Consider the following 16,481-nt stretch of genomic DNA (forward strand, 5'->3'; position numbering starts at 1 on the left):
GGAATTTTTGTACTTCTTCAGCGTATTTGTATTGAACAGTGTAGATGGAATTGATTCCTTCAAGAACAATCATATCTGGTCAGCCAGGTATTGATGAGAAGCTCTGCTGTCAAAATTTTTCTTTCCAGCTGAATTATTGTCCTTTTTGTGTTCCTTAGCAAGAGAAAGTGGAGTTGGATCGTCTCTTTCAAAAGTATGTGCCTTACCTTATTGATATGATTATAGAGGGAATTGTGGATGGCAAACAGGAACGAAAGCTGAAGACCATTATTCCTCAAACAGATTTAAATATGGTAAGAAACAGAGAATAAAGATTGAACATGTTTAACTAAAAAGAAAATGGAATTATTGAGAAAATAAAACCTTCCCAAAGAAAGAACAGGAGAAGAGTCTGTGCTGAAATGTCAGTTTGCTAGTGATGAGCACAAAGAGACACCAAACCACTCAGCACCTAACAATGCTCTTCTACTGAACTCAATGCACAGAGCAGTAAATCCACATGTAAGAACAAAAGACCAGCAATCAGCTGAAAACATATGAAAAGTGTTCATGCATCTAAAGGGCAACTTTCTTTACAGGTTTGTCCTTTTTCCAACAGATTGTGCAGTTGACTGTGATGCTGGATGCCCTGCTTGTACAGCCTGAAAACCCTGATGTTCTGGAGTGTTTTTTCTTGGAAGCTTTGTATTGCTCCTTAGGTGCTTCTCTTCTTGATGCTGGGAGGATTAAATTTGATGAAAATGTTAAACGTATCTCCTGCATGACTATTGTTCAGGGTGAGGATGTCCTGGCTAAACCAGGGGAGCTGCCAGGTAGGATCTTGTAAGAATTTAATCTGAATCCAATTAATTGTAATAGAAAAGTGATAGTTTTCATGAAGCTGCTAGAGTAGAGGAATTTTGATTGATGACTTAGTGGGTTAAATGACTTGTAAATAGAACAAAATGCTGCCTAACTTGGTCTATAATCTTACCATTTGTTTTCATCTCAATCAGATTGTTTTCTTAGGAAATATTTCAGTGTCCTAAAAAACTTGCAGTTGCTTAATGGTTTGCAGGTCAGCTGCCAACTTTGTATGACTTCCATTTTGATGAATCTAAAAAAAAGTGGGTACCTTGGATGCAGCTTGTTCCTGAATATATTCATGATCCTGAAGTGAAATTTCTTGACATTCTAGGTGAGTATAAGATAAAATACAGTGATGATCTGCTTTTAATTCATAATGTACCACCACTGAGTGCATGACACTTAACATGAGACATTCTTCTGTACTGAAGGTCATCTACTCAGGTTCAGTTTCTTGTGATGGTACAAATCAGTTTCTTTAAAGTTTTTTTCATAGTCATTTAGCAGTCATAAAGTTGATGTTTACAGCATTGTGTAATAAAAACCGTGAGGAAAGGGTGGAAGCATATTTCAGTCAATAAAGCTTATTTAGGAGTTAGTAATACCTTTAAGCTGGAATAGCAGAAGATTCACAGTTTGCTCTACCAGAAATTCTTGGAAAACATCAGCTTGTGGTTCAGGTATTCACTAGATAAAAATTTCATTCTTAGGGCTGCTATTGGTTGTTACTTCAAGCATTGCCTAATGGTGCTTTTCTTAGTTAAAGACAAATTTGGGCACATTAATATACAATGATACTCCAGCAAGCACAGGTTAACTTCACTGACATGAGAGATAAATTTATGATCTCTGAAGTTGCTCCAAATGCAGGGGATTCACATAGAAAAAAATTCATCTCTGTAGAGTTCTGGGAAAATACTTACAATCCAAATAAATCCTGATTATATCCTTGAAATAGGGATTAAAATAAGATAAACCAAACCATGACCCTCCTATATGAAAGATAACTTCTTTTTTAGTATACATACATAGAAGAAAAGATCCCAATGACAAAGACTGAAAAGAGGTGGTTAAGCAATTAAAATTTTCTTTTGGCATTGTTAGTGAATTGATAATTCATGTTATATATTTGTGTAACTGCATGTTAATACCTTGAGAGTGTGTTCCAGTATTATTCTATAAATATAAATCCCCCAGCTGTAGTGCATTTTCATTCAGGCAGGGATTGTGTCCTGCTCTTTTTCAGTGCCCACAGTGGATACCACACGCACTGCTTGGTTACTGGGACAGATGGTAAAGGTGAAACGCCCCGTTGTTCTTGTGGGTGAATCGGGTACATCTAAGACAGCAACTACACAGAACTTCCTAAACAATCTGGACAAATACCTTAATGTATGTGTAAGGCATTTTGCTCTGTTTGTAAAGCTGCATTTTCATTCTTTGCCCTTGTGTAAAATTTGCATTGCGAAGCCTGAGTCTGTGGGTTGCAATATTGACTTGGGTAATGTGACTGCACACTCCAGACCCAAAGTGTGTGACTGATTTAAAAATCCTTCAATCCTTCAAGGTCAAAGATGTTTTGTCCTCTTTTACCTTGTACAGACTCACATAAAGTAAAAATATATTATTGAAGTGCTAAGGGTGGGCTTATTTTTCTTTGTCATATGTAATTCAAGTGAGTAGTGGACCTTAGCAGCATTTCCTATATGTCTGACAGCTCATACGAAGATATTTTTGAATGCTCTAGTAAAAATCAAAACCAACAAAACAGATTAGAATCCATTCTTATCATCTTCTCCTGTTTGCAGTTGGTGCTGGTAATTAACTTCTCTTCTCGTACAACATCCATGGACATTCAGAGAAACCTGGAGACAAATGTAGAAAAACGAACTAAAGACACTTTTGGCCCTCCCATGGGAAAACGTCTCCTTGTGTTCATGGATGATATGAATATGCCAAGGGTAAGTTGTCAATATTTTTGCCAGGTAGTATAGAAACATTTGGAGTGGTACTGATATAGTCCTTGCAATGACAAATCCAGTTTACCTTAGAGAGGAGGCACTTTTCCCAGAGGAGACATTGGGGATGAGTGTTCACAATCAGTGCCAGAGCTTTACAAAGCATCCCTTAGTCCCTGTAATATTCTCCTGAGTATGGAACCCAATATTCCCACACTTAAAGCAGTAATTGGTGAGCTGATGTACTGTGCTTTGATGTATCCTGACTCTTGTGTATCCTGCAGGTTGATGAGTATGGCACACAGCAGCCCATTGCCCTGCTGAAGCTGCTGCTAGAGAAAGGTTTCATGTACGATCGTGGTAAAGAGATGAACATTAAATTTCTTCGAGACCTGGGTTTTGTTGCTGCCATGGGCAAAGCTGGAGGAGGTCGGAATGAAGTTGACCCTCGATTCATCTCACTCTTCAGTGTTTTTAACATCCCTTTTCCTTCTGAGCAATCACTGCATTTGATCTACTTCTCCATCCTGAAAGGGCACACTGCGGTAATTTCACTGTTTTTAAAGGATTGCTCAACAGGTGTATTATTTTTAAATAGACATTTATTTCTATGTTATTGCAAGACCTGACAACTTTGTTACCTTTCTTTTTTTCTGTACTAGAACCTCACATAATCTTTCTTTTTCTCTTGTCTTTCTCAGTGGATTTTACATTGCTTGGATAAGTTCTTGTGTAATATGTAAACATTCAATGGCATATAATTTATAAACCTGGGGCTTTTCATTTGTTGAAATGTGTGAATGACTTGGTTACAGTTCCTTTAAGCAAATATACAAAGATCTGAAAATTCTTTCCTGAATGAGTGTGAAAAATGTAATATAATGCAACAGACTGCATTACTGGCAAGGTACCTGCAACATTAGATACGAAAAGAGCAGTTTAATTTTTCTGCTATAGAAATCTTGTAAGAATTCCAGTCACTGAGTTTGATGTTATCTTGAGCACTCAGAAGATTCCAGAGTGAAGACAGAGCCTAGCCTAAACATTTAATTGCAGAATATTCATACTACAGAGAATTCTTGAACCAAACAGGTTTAAAAGCTGGAAAGCAGATTATGTTTAATAGCATTGAATTCTGTCTGGACAGTCTCATGAAAGCACCTCTTCTTTCTCATGCTTACAGAACTTTAATGAGTCCATATCAGCTATCTCTGACAAGATTACTCAGTGTACTTTGGAACTTTATAAAATGATTGTTACTGACCTGCCTCCTACTCCTTCCAAATTCCACTACATTTTTAACCTGCGGGATCTTTCCAGGGTCTATAATGGACTTGTTCTTACAGATGCAGAAAGGTAAGAATAGAAAAGTTGTCATTAGTGGTCCCACACCTTTTTTTTTTTTTTTTTTTTTTGTGAATTTGAATTGAGGTAATTTGGTGCAGGAAATCAGTCACATTTGGTCACTTTTCATTGAACCACAATGAGAAATAGAACATCCTAAATTGTGATCTTACTCTCAATGCCAAACACTGATGCATTAGTCTCTCTTAAATAAGATACCAGAGGTAAAAATGCGAGCAAATTAGTTATTATCAAAAGAACCAAATAATAAAGAATAAAAGGGTCAATCCAGAATTTGGTTCTTGTTATTAACCATATGGCCTTAGGAATCATGTCAGCTCATTTGGTGCAGTCTGATATTTTGATGTTATTTCAGGTTTCACACAGTGACCCAGATGGTGAGAGTTTGGAGAAATGAGTGCCTGAGGGTTTTCCATGACAGGCTAATTAATGAAGCAGACAAAGAATTGGTGAGTAATTTCTTTCAGTTTTTTAGTAGTCACTGACTATTATTATGGCAATTAGTTTGCAACAGCAATACTACGAAGTGTTGGACTCAGGTCTTGCTGTCTGACTGCAGATTTGTCTAAGCAATATGTTGCTCATTAATTTAAAACGTGGCCCAAGGAAGATATTTTCCTAAAACAATGTGGGCAGACTAAGAAAGTAGATCTACTGAAGGAATGGAAAGTATCACTTGGTTTGCCTGTCCAGAAAAATTGATTAGCAGAAGTACAGGTGACAAAGTGTGAAAGAAGTACAGAAGAAAACTCAGGAAATAACTCCAAGTCAGTATTTTCCTTCAGGAAGGATTGTACCAGAATGTGACTGTACAATCAAGTAGTAAAAAGGATAAAAGCCAAATTCTTACACAGTGAATTTAATTTGGCTATTATGCAAATTGAAAATGCTTCAAATTATATCTTAAAACACAGAAGAGAACAATGCCAATTTTAAACCTTGAGATTTAGGAGAGAAATTGAGACTTCTCACCTATAAGCAGCCTGCTTTGCTTTGGAAGTTGCTTAGATGAAAAGAGGTAGGCCAAGAAGGCTTCGGATTTTTCTAGTTAAAACTTTCTCCTCTAACAAAGATACATCTCCAGCTCAATTTTTACAATGCAGAATATTAATGTAGACTTTGAAACTGTGAGAGATCTTTCTGGTGAGACATCTATGAATGGTGAAAAGGGAACTTAATTAACATACTGTTTACACCAATATATGAGAAGGTGTTCTATTTGACAGGCTTCTTCCTTTTAGTTTTGATGTTCTTCAGTTGATTGGCTTGAACCATTCTTGAGCTATTAAATCATTTCAGATCATACGTAGAACACAGAAGGGGGCTGTAATCTTTGGATCTTCTAATTACATAAGTACCACCTTGAAATAAATCAGTATTTCAGCATTATCACCTTTCTAAATATTACTGATTCACAATCAAATGCTTTGTTGTGTTGCCTGACTAATTTCCTATCTGTGAAGGTACAAGGCCATATAAAAACCTTGGTTGAAGAGCATTTCGCTGATGACTTGGAGCATGTCATGAGGGATCCGGTTCTTTTTGGAGATTTCAGAACAGCACTGAATGAGGCAGAACCTCGTATTTATGAAGATATCCAAGACTATGATTTAGCAAAAGCTCTCTTTAAGGTAGAGTGCATCAGCTGGGAACTGTGCCTGAGGAACGGGCAGGAGCCTGCCTCAAACTGCAGGAAATCTGTTCTCTTCTGTGTGCACACAGAACTTTATGTGCTTTGATGCCCATTTGGGGTTTGCAGTGATGAAAACTGAGGATCAGCTACAGAGTCAGCAGTGTTTTCCAATAGCTCATTTTCCCCAAGGAGTGGGAAAGGAATAATGCTGCTGAATGGGCTATTTTCTTAATGTTATTAATTGTTTCATTGGTCTCCTAGTAACATTCTGTTCACCTTTCTCTGAAGGAGATTTTAGATGACTACAACGAGTATCATATTAAAATGAATCTGGTTCTTTTTGATGATGCTTTGGAGCACTTAATCCGTATCCATCGCATCATCCGGATGGACCGCGGGCACGCCCTGCTCATTGGAGTGGGGGGCTCAGGAAAGCAGTCCCTGACCAGACTGGCTGCTCACACAGCTGGATGTGAGGTTAGTGACCCTGTGTCTTGGCTGTGAAAAAAGATAAGGAAATTAAAACTGTCATTGGGATTAAACCGGGGATGGGAGTGGGTCAGTCAGTCAAGACAAGATCAGGCTGGCAGCTCTTCCCTGTGGAGAGAAGCCCCAGGTGAGGTGATTGCCAGGAAGTCCAAGATGATGACTGTGTGTGATCTGTCAGTGCCCGAATCTGGGTTTTGGCACTAGGGAAGGAAAACAAGGATGGGTTTGGTGATGAGCAACTAATTGTCCCTAACTGCTGCTGTTGATACTTAAATGTGTTACAGCAGCACTCTGGTGCTGCTAGAGGAGCCTTGTTGTGATTGATAACTGTACCATTATTTCAGAGAGGAAATGTATTATTTCAGATGTACTGTATTATTTCTGAGAGGAAATGTTCCTCTCAGAGGCATTTTACTTAAAAAGGCTTGAAAGGAAAGAACAAAAAAGGAGAATGAACACAAAGCAATTTTGAAAATGTAAGCCTGCAGGGTTGTACAAATGCACAATTTTATTGATACTTAAACACTTAGTGATGACTGGGGCAAAACCAACCACCTTGATTCAGCCGAAGTGAAATTCAGAGTTACCATCATGTCTTGAGTCCATCTGCATCTTCTCAGTGTATGTTTTCATCCTTAGGTATTTGAGATCATCTTGAGTCGAGGATATGGAGAAAATAATTTCCGAGAGGATTTGAAAAATTTGTATGAGAAGCTGGGTATTTATGACAAGTCAGTGGTCTTCTTGTTTACAGATGGCCATGTGGCAGAAGAGAGCTTCCTGGAACTCATCAACAACATGTTGACTTCAGGTGCCACTGGCAGCCTCTCTGCTTGTGACTCATACCCTTTATACCAATAACTGGTTCACCCTGTGTCCTCTGCTGCTTTAGTTAGTTACACTTTTCAGTACTACCTGAAATGATCTTGGCCTTAATAACAGCTTTCTGGAATCTTCTTAAAGTCATTTATATGTCTGGAGAGGTTATAGGACTCATTCATGCTGGTGATGACGCTGCAGGAGTCCGATTTCTTCCAAGACTGAGGGAAACTTCAGCTGCATTTGGCCACAAACTCACCTGTTGTCCAATTGGCTTTTGAATAACATTCACCTTAACTGCAGCAACTGTTCATGTGTTTATTTATGTATACATGTCCTGAAATGTAGTTTGGTATCTTCTAGCAAATGAAGCAGCTGGCAATGAGTAGCAGCTGACACTGTGTGACCACCCTCTCAATAGAAGTTCCTCCACAGTCTGATATGAGAACAAATGAGTTAATTGTATCCCTTTTCTTGTTCTAGTTTTTCCTGTCCCTGGTCTGTCATTAGGTTACTTATGCAGTATTTGCCACAAGATTGAGAGAACAAAAATGTGAACTGACAGTTCACAGACACGAATGAAGGTTTTCTTTGCAAAGTCCTGTGACATTTTGTATATGTTGCTGAAGCCCAAACAAAAATGAATGAATTATTCCTCTAAATCCCAAATATGGCCTATTTTCCATGAGGGCTATGGGGAGGAGAGAAGCATAGAGAGATGAATTGGTTCATTCAAAACTACTCAGAATCATTTTTTGCAGAACTAGGATTAAAATTGGTTTCTCATCTGCCCTATCCCCAGCCATATGGTTTCCTCTTACTGGTGGTTCTCACTAGCATTCTTCTGTCCTTATGTTACAGGAATGGTGCCAGCCCTTTATGCAGATGATGAAAAAGACTCCATACTAAGTCAAATGGGAGAAGAAGCTGCAAAAGCTGGCATGGGCCCAGCTAAAGAGAGTATCTGGCAGTATTTCATAAGCAAATGTGCAAGCAACCTTCACATTGTCCTGGGAATGTCCCCAGTTGGGGAGGATCTGAGAACGTGGTGCAGAAATTTCCCAGGTATCAATTGTACACACTGCTTAGTCCCTTCCCTGTGAAACAGATTTACAGGCAAGAGAAGAATCTCCAGTGGACACTGAGAGATGTCTGGCAGCTAAAACTAAGCAGAGCAGGTTTCATGATTAGGGATTTGCAGTGCATGTTGTTTTTCCAGTTAATTACCACATATCAGTGAACAATATTGATTAGCATTTATCAGACCAGTTCATTTTCCAGCTGAACAGCTAGAAATCAATTGGTCATCCTCACTGAACTGGAAATACTCAGCCTTTGTCAGCAGCCACTTTTCTATAGTTTACAGCAGAAAGTGTGGTGTTAAATCATTATGAAACTAGGATGGTGGGAAGAGAAACATGTTTTGTATCCAAAGCCAATAAAAGGGCGTGGTGAGATGGACACCCATGGAGAGAAAAAACACCTAAGCCTGGCGGGTGCTGCAGGGGGCTGAAAGGAGTCCTGGGAAACAAGAGAGACTGGTGAAAGATGGATACAGATGGGAATGCTAAACCGGACCCTAAAATACCTTATTGCAGCCCTTGACTGTGTCCTGTAGAGCCTAAGGAATGGTACAGTGGGGTTAGCAGGACACAGGGGCAATGCTCATTATTTACTGTCAAAATTGAAGTATGGACTTTTTGGTAAGTTCTGTTACTAAGAAGGAGTCAAGACTAATTTGCAAATTCTTGGTGTAAATGAAGTTAATTAGAGGATTGACTGTCTGATTAGGGGTTAGTTTTACAAAGGACTTTTTCAGATAACACTGTCCTTTTATTTTAAGGTCTTGTCAACAACACTGGTATTGACTGGTTCTTGCCCTGGCCTGCCCAGGCCTTGTGTGCAGTTGCACAATCCTTTCTAGGTATGTAACACATCAGTATTTCAACCCATTAACCCTAATGGCATAGCACAAGAAATATATTATTTACTTTGCAATTATTGTACATTTCACAATTTAATTTCCCATTGTGCTTGTTACCTTGAGTCTAAATGGATAATTCAAAAACCCAGTCAAAAAATATCAGTGGATGGTAGTTTCTTAATCAAATGGATTTTAAAAATTGCTAAAATTCAAGTTCCTAACTCTACAGACAATGTGGACTACCTACCAGGAGGTCCCCTTCTGGCTTTGCTCTGGTCTTGCTTTTTGTCCCAGAAAAGACTTGTTTTGTGCCTGGCTTAGATGTACATAAGAAAGATGGTAATTGGTGTACTCTGAAAAAAGCCTCAAATCTTTGAAATACTTTATTTCTTCTGCTCAATTTTAGCAAAAAATCCACGCATCCCACCAGAGAACTTCCAGTCAGTGATTGACCACATGGTCATGGTGCATGAATCTGTAGGGGATTTCAGCAAGAAATTTCTGGAGAAACTGAGACGTAGAAATCATGTCACACCAAAAAATTACCTTGATTTTCTCAATACCTATGCAAAATTGCTGGAGGAGAAAAATGAGTTCATTTTAGGTAAGGCTATGTAGATGTTTTCTCCTTTTTAATAAGCAATTTAAATATTTTAAAACCAAAAGAAATTCTGATGAGAATCCCACATATTAGCCAGAATATGCAAAAACTGTGTTAGCAGTACTGTCTCAAATGCTGTGGTGGCATCCAGCTGTGGGGCTGTGTTTTGACATTGACCTAAAAACCTGGCCACATATGCATGTTCAGACTCTGTCAAACAATGGGCTCTCCTCAAATCCTTTTGTGAATGAACATGAGCCAGAATCTCCAAATCAGACACTCCTCTGCTTGGGGAAGAATCATGCTGAAATCTAATACCAGCATGTCCTCACTCAGGGTTTGACTTTCTTCCTTGAGCAGCAATTCTTATTCATACTTCAGTGGTACTGAAATATGTGAAGAGGATAAAACACAAACAGTGTAATGTGGCAAATATGTTGTGGCACAGGGCCACTGTGTCAGCTCAAGTGACTTTACATCATTTTGTCTGGCAGGCTCAGAAAAGGAAAATCTCTCATTGCACCTCTAAGGGTATTTTCTGTTTGTGAGATTGTCTGTTCCTGTGTGCTTGAACACAATCAATGAATCACTGACATTTCTTCCTTTTTTTTTTCCTACCTAGCACAATGTAAACGGCTGGATGGGGGCTTGGTTAAACTGAAGGAAGCTGCTGTACAGCTGGCTGAGCTGAATGTGAAACTTGCTGAGCAAAAGATTATACTAACAGAAAAAACAGCTGCTTGTGAGGCTTTGTTAAGAGACATTAAATTAAACACAGAAATAGGTGGGTAGTTTACAAGTAGTGAAGTGTCCCACATACTAAGCAGGGCTCACGTCATCTGTGTTAGGCTGGGTTGGGAGACCCTTAAAGAGCTCCAACTGCTTCTTGAGGTATCCCTCTTGTTCTGCGTGCTGCTCCCATGCCATGCCAGAAGAACAGGTCCCCTGCCTTGCCTAGATTGCCATCCTTGCTCCACATTTTGCCCACAGTACTTTACACAATGTTTGCCTTCCCTTGTCTTCCCTTTCCAAGGTGTAGGACATAATGTTGGAAAGGTAGTAGCAAGAAAGGCAACTTCTGATTAGGAAATTTAGCATTAGGGGCAAATCAGAGGGAAACATGGAGGAAAAGAGACTGTGCATGCTGTGGAACACTAACTGTTCCTAACCTGGTGATGTAGCTGTAACCAGAAGCAAGTTGGCAACACAAAGGTTCTGACTTGATGATAATTTCTGATTTTTGGCAAAAATTAAATTTCTATTAGTGTATTACTATATGTTCTGCATGGAAACTTGAATGATCCATTTATGGTCCTGCCTTTACTAGCTGAGGAGAAGAAAAAAATGGGTGAAGAAAAAGCTATAGAGATACAGGAGCAGAATAAGGTTATTGCTGTGGAGAAGGCAGAGGCTGAGGCAGCACTGGATCAAATCAAGCCTATCATGGAAGCTGCCAAACGGGAGGTCGAGAAGCTTGACAAGGCTGAAGTTACTGAACTCAGGTGATTTGTGTGTACAGTAGCATAAACTCTTGGAACTACACTGAGAGACCCTTGTTTGCTGGGTCTGAACCTTAGCCTCATCTTTCTCACCTGCCTGTGAAGGTCAGGAAATCAGCTGTCTGGGTGTGGAGGTCACAACAGAATGCCATGATTCCTAGCCCACCCCTTTGCCTTAAGACTGTTCTTCCAGGCCTTTGTTTGCTGTTTACCTAATCATTCTCTGGCCTGTGTCTGATGCACCAGAACCTACTGTGTTTTCTTGCCTGAATAGTGGCTGTCCAAACCTGTTCATTCCTCCTTTTTTTTTTTTCCTGTGTAAGTAGGAACACGTAACAGTTATTTTTCAGGGATACTTTCATAGTATTAAAATGTATTTCCCTGCCAAAGTTGCTCCTCCCTGTGTTTTGATAATACATCTTTTTTTTTTTTTTGAGGATTGATATAAAGACACATCTAGTCTTTGGCTCTCCCTGCAATAGTTGTCTCCAAAATAGCAATGGCTCTCCCTTCCCTGCCACTTACTTAGTTTCCTTCTCTCATAGATCTCTGGATTTTTCTCCAGCTGCTTCACTGTCCTAGGAAAGAATATTGAGGCTCAGTGTTTTAATCTTTCCACTGCTGAAATCCTTTAGTATTTTGTGGATCAAATTGTCTAAATACAAGAATTGGTTCTGAGGTTTTGAATAGTAAATAATTTATTGTCTGACTTATCTTTGCCACTGTTGTGCCTTGTCTTATGTACAAGCCCCTGTATTGCAACGCCTCTCTTAACAGGCAATACCCATGTTTGGCATCATGTGCTTTGTCTCCTTTTTTCACTTCCACTGTCTCTTTCACCTGTTTTCCAGGTCCTTTGCAACACCCCCAAAGCAGGTGCAGGTTGTTCTGGACTGTATTCTTATAATGAGAGGTTACAAAGAACAAAACTGGAAGAATGCCAAAGCAATGATGGCTGACACAAATTTCCTGCGACTTCTGTTGACGACAGATTTTAGGGAAATTCCGTGGAGCCACGTGAAAGCTATGAGAGGTGAATTTCTGTTCTGGGTATTGCAGTGAATATATGATCTTGTTAATGGGAACAGCCAACAGAGTCTCTTTAATATTCTGACAAATGTCTCCTGTTGTCTTTCACTATGTTGGCTGATGCTGCAGGTAGGAAAAGCTATTTCTTTGAGGGTTTTTGCAGTTGCTCAACTCACTTGAAATATTTTTGTGTTTACCAATTTAGCTCTCTTAAAGAATCTTAATACTACCTGGGCTGAAATGGAAGTTATCAGCAGAGCAGGACTGGGAATGTTAAAGTTTGCTGAAGCAGTGGTGACCTACTGTGATGTAGTTAAAACAGTCAAGCCAAAGGAAGAAAAGGTAAAATGTGTTGGAATCAAACTCAGAGAAGGTTGAAACATGATCCTGATGGAAAAGATAATACTTGACCATTTCATAGACTGCCCACTTTTCCTATGGAAGTGCTTAAAAAGTGGTGTTTAGGAGACTATTGCAATAGCAGTGAGGCAGGTTATCAGTCATAAATCACTGTATTTGTTGTGTCAGGATGCTGGGTTGTGGGTTGCCATCCATGCCAGTGCTTGAGGGATGAGGGAGGAACGTGTTCAGTTGGAATTTTGTAATTGTTCTTACAAAAACACAGAGCTGTATACTAAAAAACAAACATTAAAACTCATGGCATTTGGACAGAACAGAGGTCAGTAGTACACTAAATCCATGTTCCTTAAGCAAGTATATTCTGACTATTTTTGGAGCCTTCATATTGTTATTAAGCAGACAAACCTCCCTTTTTTTTTTTTTTTTTTTTTTTTTTTTTTCCAGGGCATGAGAGACCTGCTGACCTCCAGTGCTTTAATATTCCTAGTGGGTACAAAACTGGTAGATTTTTCAAGTCAGACCTTGATGTGTGTTTGGGATGGGGAGAGGAGGGTGACAGTGTCAGTTATTTTGGCTTACACTGTTTATTACCAGAACACTTTGAAAAATATGATACAACCAAAAGAAATGTGAGAACTTGATACTTCTCTCTAAAATCTTTGTGTCCTCTAACACTTTTATTTTTCCTTCAAAATGTTTCCTTCTAGGTGGCCAGGCTAGAACGGAACTATGAATTAAGTAAGCGGGAACTGGAAAGGATACAGGCAGAGCTGGCTGCCATCCAGGATGAGCTTAAGTCTTTGGGGGAAAAATTGGAACAGGCATTAAGAGAAAACAAAAAGTTACAAGAAGAAGCAGAGATAATGCAGAGAAGATTAGAAGCTGCTGACAAGCTCATTGCTGGCTTGAAATCTGAGAATGAGAGGTAAGTCAAGATTCAAAGAGGATCACTTTTGACACCAGAGGTTCATGTGTCAGGGATAAAATCTATCAGGTGGAGACATTTTTGAAAATTTGCTTTCTATGGTGTTTATTTCTGAGAAGAGCTATTATCTGTTCTGAGCTAATATCCATTAGCTATTGGAAAATAACTGAGATTAAAGGGATGAAAGTTCATGTCAACTCAGTGTCTGTGGCCCCCACAATAGGAAAACAGATTCTAAATTTGGGGATCTGTCTCTCAACCTGTATGTAAAGTAACAGGAAATCCTGCACATAAACCTCATCTTCCTGGTACAGAATCTCCCATATAATTATTTCAGGTGGACAGAGGAATTCAAGGAATTAGAAATACGGAAGGTGAAGTTGCTTGGAGATTGTCTGCTCGCTGCTGCCTTTCTGTGCTATGTGGGAGCCTTCAGCTGGGAGTTCCGTCATGAAATGCTCTATCAAGTGTGGCAAGAAGATATTTTCTCACGAGAAATTCCTGTCAGCAACCCATTTAAGTTAGAGAGCCTCTTGACCAATGAGGTGGAGGTTAGCAGGTACGTACAGTCAGGAGGCCCAGGGACTACTGGATGTGACTTTTATAAAGTAGGAGTCTGGAGCTGAATCTGTAGCACAGAATTGGCATTGTGGGTGGAGGTGCACAGCCATACCAGAGTGAGAATCTTACTTTCATGTCCTTCTGATTAACAGGGGCCATTTGTTGTAACAAGGGACATTCACTGAACTTAAACACATGTGATATAATTTCTAGGAAGTTTTTTAGGTATTCTCTATAAAATATGTTTCCATGACCCAACAGGTGTCTTCTCATTTTCATTGACTTCAATGGGTTTGATATTAAACCCAGGCCCAGGTAGCCCACGTATCACAGGATTGCTCACCTAAGTCAGTACTTTGAGTAGTGCAGTTACAGTGAGTCAGTCTGAGCTGTGACACTGTCCCCATAACCACAAACACTGTGTGTGTGTCTAATTCTGTGCTCAGTGAGTTGCATCATTTTGCTGACAAATGAAATGTGCTGCTCTCCCATCGAGGTTTCATCCCAGGCTGGTCTTTGGTCCATTCTGTTCCCAGGTGGGTTTCTCAAGGATTGCCCCCAGATGAGCTGTCTGTCCAGAATGGCATCCTGACAACGTATTCCAGCCGCTTCCCACTCTGTATTGACCCACAGCAGCAGGCATTACATTGGATTAAGAAGAAAGAAGAAAAGAATAACCTGAAGGTAAAGATGGAAGATTGCTTTACCTCATTACTGATTTTTTTTCAAAGCTGCATAAATATCTGTCACCTTGAATGGGGAACCAGTTATATATCACAGAATTAATGAGTGGTTTGGATTGGGAAGGACATTCTAGTTCCACCCCTGGCCATGGGCAGGGACACCTTCCACTATTCCAGGGTGCTCCAAGCCCTGTCCAACCTGGCCTTGAATGCCCCAGGGATGGGGCAGCCTCTCTGGGAAGAGAAGCTTGTCCTATTGTCCCATTTCCCCTTGTCCTATTGTTAAATGTGCTTGTCCAAAGTTCTTCTCCAACTCTCTTGGAGCCTTTTTAGGTTTTGGAAGGTTCTGTAAAGTTTCCCTGGAGCTTTCTCTTCTCCAGGATGAACAACCCAAACTCTCTTAGTCTGCCTGCACATGCAGAAAGAGTCTAACCAAAAGGCTGGTGTAGATAGTGATTAATCTCAGATCCAGGATGGAACTTCCACAGGACAATGTACACACTTGGAGGCACAGCTAGAACTTTAAAGGGTAATTTCCAAATGGAAATTATTCTCAAGCAAATCCATTACTGTTTGGTGCAAGTGCAGTTTATATCATCTGTGAGAGGAAAGACAAAAAACAGCAAAGAACAAACTTCATTAGTGTTGGCAGCTACTGCAAAATAATGATGTTCAGCAAATTAAATATCAGTTCTCCTTTAATGTTTTCCCATTGTTCTCTTGCAGATGGCTTCCTTTAATGACCCAGATTTCCTGAAACAACTAGAACAGGCCATAAAGTATGGAACCCCTTTCCTGGTGCACAGTGTTGATGAATACATCGATCCTGTGATAGACAATGTCTTAGAGAAGAATGTCAAAGTTGCACAGGGGCGAGCATTCATTGTTCTGGGGGACAAAGAGGTTGACTATGACAGCAATTTTAAGATGTACCTGAACACGAAATTAGCAAACCCAAAGTATTCTCCCTCTGTGTTTGGCAGAGCTATTGTTATCAATTACACAGGTAAGCTTAAGTGTGTACATAATAACAAAGTAAGGATTATGCTGTTGTGCAAATTTAGGGCCTGAGTCATTGTCTGAAACCTTGATGAAACTAAAAAATTCATACTCTCCCTTATACTCAGCATCTGATTTGATAGAAAGTCCTTCTCACTTCTCTCTTCTAATTTGCAACTGAGCTAAAAATCTCTTCCTGTACTGGTCAGGTGAGGATGCTTTGGTGGAATTAAGATACAGAGTCATTAACCAGGTCACTCTGTTGCATTGCTGTAGTTTTATGAGAGGGTCAAGGTTAAATAAGTTGTATAAAAACTACCCTGTGCTTACAAAAGTCTGTGTTCTGTCTATGTATTGTACCTGTAGTTACACTCAAGGGCCTTGAGGATCAGCTGCTCAGTGTCATTACTGGTTTTGAAAGGAGGGAATTGGAGGAACAGAGAGAACGTCTCATTCAGGAGACAAGTGAAAACAAAAACCTGCTGAAAAATCTGGAGGACACTCTCCTTCATGGACTGTCAACTTCCACAGGAAACATGTTGGACAATGTGGAATTGGTGCAAACCTTGGAGGATACAAAATTCAAAGCTACTGAGGTACCAGCTCTGGGCTTTTTGGAAGGGTATCTATGGACAGAACATAGTCTTTCCTTTTCCTTGTGCTTCGTCTTTTACTCCTGAAGCTTGCAAATAGTTTGAAAGGAAATTGAGAGTTTTCTTATGAATGTGTTGCATCTGTCAGTGTAAATCTTTGCCTTTACTTTTCATAAATATACAGGGTAGGATTTATT

At 39.6% G+C, this 16,481-nt stretch overlaps 1 protein-coding gene across 1 annotated transcript in view; it reads left to right on the forward strand.

Annotated features, from left to right (window-relative positions):
- The window catches only part of DNAH10 (dynein axonemal heavy chain 10), a 48,798-nt gene that overhangs the window by 23,128 nt on the left and 9,189 nt on the right, over positions 1 to 16,481 (forward strand). The window contains exons 40-62 of the mRNA XM_031506278.2: positions 159 to 293; positions 599 to 812; positions 1,058 to 1,177; positions 2,093 to 2,238; positions 2,655 to 2,807; positions 3,089 to 3,349; positions 3,988 to 4,160; positions 4,525 to 4,618; positions 5,633 to 5,800; positions 6,091 to 6,279; positions 6,931 to 7,102; positions 7,972 to 8,175; positions 8,954 to 9,034; positions 9,441 to 9,638; positions 10,258 to 10,419; positions 10,963 to 11,137; positions 11,986 to 12,167; positions 12,369 to 12,505; positions 13,231 to 13,448; positions 13,786 to 14,007; positions 14,546 to 14,693; positions 15,419 to 15,698; positions 16,058 to 16,287. Of these exons, the coding sequence (XP_031362138.1) occupies positions 159 to 293; positions 599 to 812; positions 1,058 to 1,177; positions 2,093 to 2,238; positions 2,655 to 2,807; positions 3,089 to 3,349; positions 3,988 to 4,160; positions 4,525 to 4,618; positions 5,633 to 5,800; positions 6,091 to 6,279; positions 6,931 to 7,102; positions 7,972 to 8,175; positions 8,954 to 9,034; positions 9,441 to 9,638; positions 10,258 to 10,419; positions 10,963 to 11,137; positions 11,986 to 12,167; positions 12,369 to 12,505; positions 13,231 to 13,448; positions 13,786 to 14,007; positions 14,546 to 14,693; positions 15,419 to 15,698; positions 16,058 to 16,287 (4,062 nt within the window). The remainder of the gene's footprint in view (positions 1 to 158; positions 294 to 598; positions 813 to 1,057; positions 1,178 to 2,092; positions 2,239 to 2,654; positions 2,808 to 3,088; positions 3,350 to 3,987; positions 4,161 to 4,524; positions 4,619 to 5,632; positions 5,801 to 6,090; positions 6,280 to 6,930; positions 7,103 to 7,971; positions 8,176 to 8,953; positions 9,035 to 9,440; positions 9,639 to 10,257; positions 10,420 to 10,962; positions 11,138 to 11,985; positions 12,168 to 12,368; positions 12,506 to 13,230; positions 13,449 to 13,785; positions 14,008 to 14,545; positions 14,694 to 15,418; positions 15,699 to 16,057; positions 16,288 to 16,481) is intronic.

This window comes from Lonchura striata, chromosome 18, assembly GCF_046129695.1.
Source record: "Lonchura striata isolate bLonStr1 chromosome 18, bLonStr1.mat, whole genome shotgun sequence".
NCBI lineage: Eukaryota > Metazoa > Chordata > Aves > Passeriformes > Estrildidae > Lonchura > Lonchura striata.